Genomic DNA, 6934 nt, shown 5'->3' on the forward strand with positions numbered 1-6934 from the left:
GTTATCAAACTCACATGTTTTCTGAATGTGATACACTTTGCTGAGGTTTGTGAAGAAAACTGGGTTTCCTCTTCTTCCTCTGCACCGATAGATGCCTTCGTCTGAGACACTAATGAAGTTCTGCAAAGTGTTTGTATTAATTGCTACTTCACGAGAATCTGGTACTTGTCTGAACCAATCATATGTCCAGCCAGCAGAGCCCTGAACAGAGCAGGTCAGTGTCACCGAGCCCCCCACTGGAATAGTTGTCCTGTCTGCTGTTATAGTCGCTGTGGGTCTGAGTGCTGTTTGATTTAAAATACATTGTTTTTGTTATTTATGCTTTTTTTTTTCTGGGAAAAACTCAACGTTAACAATTTCTCATAATATGTAGAATAAAAGGCTGAAGTAATTCCTCAAGGCAGCATCTCATGTGACCAGTTCTTCTCACTTCTCTCATACATCATACTATATATAACATACACTATGCTGTAATGCACCAAAGTTCACACTGCTTCCTAATTTGGTGTCATCTTCACCAGTTTTCACAACGCTCAGCTGAAAGTTACATCTTACTTTATCTATTTACTTCCTGCTACATTTTCAGCCTTAACAGGTCGACTCTGAGTTTGTAACCTAGCACGAAATTTCTGCTTAATGTTACTGTCCACTCCCTGCTGTGCAGAGATCATTATATCAGCAAGAATAAAAGAAAAATACTTAACAGAAACTTTGGAATAACATAAATTGAAACTCTGATGCTGGATTTAACACAGCTGTGCTACTGTTGAATGAAAGTCTAATAAATATGATACAGTAGCTTACCTGATATGGACAGAGTCAGGTTATTACTCTGTTTTGTAAAATCGTTTAAGCCATTGCGGCGACCAATACATTGATAATTCCCACTCAGCTCTACTGTCAGGTAAAGTGAGTAGGAGCTACTTTTAGTTAAGCTGATCATTTCTTGATCATTCCAGTTGAATTTGTAAAGCCAGTCAGTGGCATTTCCCTCTCTCATGTCACAGATGAAGGTTACAGACTCTCCAGCAAATAAATGGGACACGTTTGGTTTAAGGCTCAGCTCAGCATCTAAAATCCAACAAGAACATAAACACACAGAAAAAGTTCAGACCAGATTTTGTCTTAATGCAGAGGAAGATTTCTCACTTTACAAGCAATTATTAATGTATTTTTAATATAATTTGCAAAAATGAAGAAAAAACAAGAATGTTATTCACACATCAATCCATAGAAAAATAAAAAAGGAAGAAAGCTGTTCATTTACCTTGAGTGTCTCCACAGCAGAGGGTAATATTCAGCACTGTAACATATCATTCAATCATCAGTGGTCACATGTCGCAAATAAAAGCCTTTTTAATGAATAGAATTTTACCAGTAGTATCAATAGTTGGACAAACATTTAGCACTCAATATAGTTCAGTCTTTATCGGTCAAATAAAGGAAGTTACTTATACTCACAGAATAAGGACAGCACGCTGAGCACAGTGAGCCCCATCCTCACAATGAGCCTGAAAGTCTGTCACTGACAACAGAAACACTGAAACAGAAGTGAGAAACAGAGAATGTGAGAAAATAGTAATGTTTCACCTGATTATGGGAGTAGAGGCTTTCTGCTACCTCGTTTTATGTGTTCAGCCTTTCACTGCTACTTCTCTTTTAGCCCTACATGAGGACACTGATGACATATCTTATTTTTAACTGTTGACACTTCCTGTTTTACTGTGGACAGTATGCAGAGCTGACATGATATATGATCCCTGCTTCTGAAACTAAATTGTAACTGCTCAGATAATAATGTTTGGGAAAGTGATTTGTCGTAGGATTTTAAGATCACCAGAATGTCACCAACGGTTTAATTTAAAAACAAATTCAAAGAAAAAAAATGGAACAACTTATCATTGTTATGTCTTAGACTACTTAAAATCTGGGGTTCAAACAGGAGGTAGCAAATAAATTCAAGCCTGAATGTAGATTTTCTCAGGGGCAGATTGTTAGAACAACAATGCTTTAAAAAAAAAAAAAAAACAGAAAAAAGAAGGAGCCTCAGCTAATGCTTTATGTAGTGGCTTCCTGATGAGGTGATGTGGGTGGCTGATTGCTGCAGCTGCATTCAGCCAGAGGCAGGAACCTGTAGTGGGTCCCACCCACAGACAGACACACATGCACAGAAGAGAGAGAGAGATAGGGAGAAAAACTAAACTTGGAAGTTTAGGAGGACTAGGGGACCATGACACTGACGGTTAGCATGTGGTTGATGAGCCCAACTTCTTTTTCACACCTTGCAATGTGCTGCTAGATCAGGGCTTTGACATCATCTCAGACATTGAGCTTTATACATATGCAAACAAACTTCTTTATATATTTATAATGCATTCAGGAAAGATGTGCAATTAAAAATGCTATACAGTTAAAGATCAACAGGGTTTATAAAAGTATTACAGCATCTGACACTCCTGTGGTTTTGAATAAAAAGTCCGCTGTTGTGTTTTTTTATATATATAAATGAGGAAGTGTAGAGTGAAATGTTAGAAAATAGTTGCTTCATGCAAGAAAGAGGAATAAAGGTCTTTGCATTAAAAAACTACAACTAAGATACTGAAATATATGAGTTGTTTCACCTACTAGGAAATCAGAATGACAAATGGAACAACATAGTCATCCATTGCGTGGCAGGTTTGTCAGAGAAACTCATCCCACAACCAGAATTCTCAAACAAAAATACCACATTTTATGTTCAAAATTAAATGTCATGCACAGTAGCAGACGCATACAGGTTAGAAAAGTACAGCTGTAACATATGCAGTTTTAACTCTTAAGGACAAAAATACTACGTGGCACAGATAAATATTTGTTGCTCAAACATCAAAACTTGACACTTGACGTAACAAGACTTAAGCAAGATGAGTGAAAAAGAGGAACAAAATATAACTAACGATGACCAGGAAGAGAACCCAGATAACTAAAACTAAGTGCAGAGAATATAAATTCAATTAAACTAACTAGTAATAAAATCTTTAAGTTAGCAAATACAAAACTCAAAATGCAACATCAAAAGAATACAATATACCAAAGTCACCCAAGCCTGGGGTTGTACCTCAGTATCTAGTGATTTATTTGTGTGTGACTACTCCTCACATATATGTTTCTAGTATGTTTGTATTTTAAAATGTTGTTATATTTGAAGCTGAAAGTTATTAACAATTATTTGTTAGCTCCCACTGACAATTTACCCAAAACCATGTGCTTTGATGATAGCACTTTACTGAGGTCGCAAGATTGTTAATCGGAGGTTTTTCCCCCTTCAAAAACACACTTGGAGCAAAGCTATAACTAGGCTGAATAGACACTTGGTGTACTGTATAATGCTTTCAGGTTAACCCTAGTTGTACGACAATATTAGATTGGTGGCGATGTCATGGATCGGCAGAATGATAGACCCACTCACAGACGGGTTTGTTCACGTGTGAATAGAAACAGACAAAGCAGCTGGTGAATCTCTAATGCAGGGGTGACTAACTTCAGTCCTCGAGGGCCGCTGTCCTGAAACTTATAAATGTGTCCCTGCTGCAACACACCTGAATAAAATTAGTAGGTCATTAGCAAGAAATTATTGAACTCGACTGCATGCTGAGGTTACAACCCCTAACCCCAGGGTGTCGAACTCCAGGCCTCGAGGGCCAGTGTCCTGCAGGTTTTAGATATCGCCCTGGGTCAACACACCTGAATCAAATGATTAGTTCATCACTAGGCCTCTGGAGAACTTCAGGACATGTTGAGGAGGTAATTTAGCCACTTGAATCAGCTGTGTTGCAGGACACCGACCCTCGAGGCCTGGGGTTTGACACCTGTGCCCTAACCCTACTTATGACTAGTTGTTTGACATTTCTAAATTTGATTACCCTGAGCTTTGCTTTCTCACTTTATCTTGACTTTCTGTCTTTGTTGGAGTCTTGCTGGATTACATTTATTGTAATTGTAAAATTACAATAAATGTAATTTTACAATTACATTTATTGTAAAATTACATTTTACAATAAATGTAATTGTTTGGAATAATTTACTTCTTAAAGCAATTTTATTGCACCACATTCATTCACTCATGAGCTGCTGTGATATGAATCAAATGGCTGAATTGCCACCTCAGCATTCTTTCAAGTTCTAGTCTCTTGCTAATGACCTATTAATTTTATTCAGGTGTGTTGCAGCAGGGACACATGGAAATGTTTCAGGACAGCGGCCCTCGAGGACTGGAGTTTGACATCCGTGCATTAGATATTTGGGAATGGCGGTGAAAGTATTGAGGCTTTCCAAGGAAAGCACTGTTGTTTGAAACTCAGGGGGCTTGATACACACAGAGAGACTGATTATTCCACTGAAAGACAAACAGAAACTCATATAAGAAAGAAGCAGAGCACATATCTCACTGACACAATAATATGGCAACAGCTGAGTATCTGCTTCCGTCGTAATACTGAGCTTGATTAGAAATGGTGAAGCAGGTGAATCTGATCAGCTGATCCTCTACAGGAGAGCAGCCAATGGGGCAGCAGAGAAAATGAGTGGAGCTCATGTCCACACATGTCCACAAGCACACATACAAACACCAACAGGAGAGAGAGAAAGAGACAAAAGGCAGGCCATCACGAGAGAAACTCGGGGACCACGTCAGGAAACTGTTGGGTGTATCTGGCACAACCTTGTTACCATGGAACTACATGGAAGACCAGGTATTCATGTCAGAGAACAGCAGCATTTAACTTGACAGTGGCACTGCTGCACTAGAGTCTGGATTGGCTCTATCTATACCTGTGTGGGTTCTCTCAGAGTACGTCTGCTTCGTCCAAACATATGCATGTGAGGTCAATCAGTGATTTGAAATTCCCTGGAGCTGTGAGTGATTTTCTCTTTCCTACTCTGTTGACCCTCTGATAGACTGGTGACCTCTCCAGGTTACACCCTGCCTTGAGAGGTTCAAGCCCCTCTGTGACCGAAGAATATGGAAATTTTAATCTACAGCAAATGGATGGATGAGTAGATGACTCACACTGGGCATGTTGTAGTTGCACAAAAAGAACAGGATATTCCTGAGAAGACCAGTAAGAAATGATAAAGTAATCAAAGGGCTTTTACACTATGAAAGTTATTGAAAACAAAAGTCTACGGGTCTACTTCACTTACGGAGTGCAATAACTTATTGGGTGTTCTTTCTAAGCTGAGACAGTCAAAACTTCATTAGAATATTATTATAATTTTAAATTGATGTACTGTTAATATTAGTGTTTTTATCTATTACCTTTGAATCATCATATCTGCTGTCTAAACACTTTCACAATCCTGCTCCTTTTTTAAAGCCAAGAATGAGACAATCTTTCTATTTTTATAAAATAACTAGATGATGTATTTGTTGTAAAACTGAACAAATAAACAAACAAATAAATACTGTATCACTGAGTGTGTTTGATGAACAAGTACCCTCATCAACAGCCAAGGCATCAGCAGTTGCAAGACAGTAATCTGTGTATTTGTTGGTACCTCTGAAGATCAATATCTAGGCTCCTATTTTTAACAGTAGAGTAAATCCTGTAGTCACACTGTACATATAATTATTATTTCTGTCTTTATCTTCCCATGTACAGCTGTTCATGAACATTCCCCACTCTGAGCCATGTGTGATCTGATAGCACTTAACTTACTTTAGTGTTTAGAACACAAACGTTCAAGTCAATTTGAATCAATTTTGTTTATTTAACAACAACTCACAATAATAGCTGCCTCAAAATGCTTTATTTTATAAGATAATCACCTTAAAATAAAAAGTCTGCTTTAAACAAGCACCTGGTAACAGCTGGGAGGAAGAACTAAATCTTACACTGACAGAAACTAAAATATGTGGATGATATCAGCCATGTGTGAATTAGATCTATCTGGAGCAATGAAGTGCAGAAACAAGAAAACAAGAAAAATTGTTTTTCAACAAACAAGACTGTAGATGTAACAATATTTGAGATTAAATATCTTATAGGAAACACATATTCATATAACACAATTGCAGCTCTCCAAGCAGCTTCCATAAAATAAAATTTAAAGTTGATCTTTTCCTAAAGCTGTTAAAAGAAGAAAAGCAACTTTATAGAAAAATGTCAAGTGATGCTTAATTCATGCAGGGGAAGAGAAACATGTATGCTTATCATACACATCAAATGATTTTAGAAACAACACAGGAAACATCTGTAAACATGCACTGCTCAAAAAAAAATTAAAGTAATTATTTTTAATCAGTGTTTAGCATCACATCACTCAAATGTCTATCCTCGATGAAGTAGCAGAAAATGTAGTTAACACTAGGTACAGCAGGGTGAGACGATCCCTGGATGCTACAGAGGTTGTACGGGATGTCCAACTCCTCTAGGATGCCAATTCAGTGCATGCTCAAGAGTCTGTCACCCACTGTCAGACCCTATTGTGCTGTGGGTCTTGGGTTCCTCCTGGTATGATAATGACCACCCTCATGTGTTGAGAGTATGCAGGCAGTTCCTGGAGGATTAAGGAATTGATACCACTGACTGGTCCCCACACTCGCCTGACCAAAATCCAACTGGGACATTATGCTTCTCTCCATCTGAAGCTGCCATGCTGCAGCTCAGACTCTCCAGGAGCTCAGATGCCCTGGTCCAGATCTTGGAGGAGATCCCCAGGACACCATTGACTCATTATTCATATGCTCCAAGATTGTCAGGCATGCACACAAGCACACGTTGGCCAAACTGACAACTGAGTATCATTCTGAGTTGGTGCAATGAACATTTGACAAAATGGACAAACCTGCTGCATTATTTTGTCACTTTGATGTGTCTTTGCATTTAGCCCTCTGTAGGTTGTTGACTTTCATTTCCAAATGTTGTTTATTTTTATTTTTTTATTTGTTGTTTAT

The 6934-nt window shown here is 38.2% G+C and overlaps 1 protein-coding gene across 1 annotated transcript in view; it reads right to left on the reverse strand.

Annotated features, from left to right (window-relative positions):
- LOC106456554 (uncharacterized) overlaps nt 1-1678 on the reverse strand; it is a 2900-nt gene extending 1222 nt beyond the window's left edge. Inside the window, exons 1-5 of the mRNA XM_013916072.1 lie at nt 1621-1678; nt 1462-1525; nt 1268-1303; nt 805-1071; nt 15-284 (exon numbers count right to left, since the gene is read on the reverse strand). Of these exons, the coding sequence (XP_013771526.1) occupies nt 15-284; nt 805-1071; nt 1268-1303; nt 1462-1498 (610 nt within the window). The 5' untranslated portion in view covers nt 1499-1525; nt 1621-1678. The remainder of the gene's footprint in view (nt 1-14; nt 285-804; nt 1072-1267; nt 1304-1461; nt 1526-1620) is intronic.
- Nucleotides 1679-6934: the final 5256 nt, after the last annotated feature.

The sequence above is a fragment of the Pundamilia nyererei genome, unplaced genomic scaffold, assembly GCF_000239375.1.
Source record: "Pundamilia nyererei isolate P.nyererei 1_Seehausen unplaced genomic scaffold, PunNye1.0 scaffold00453, whole genome shotgun sequence".
Lineage (NCBI taxonomy): Eukaryota > Metazoa > Chordata > Actinopteri > Cichliformes > Cichlidae > Pundamilia > Pundamilia nyererei.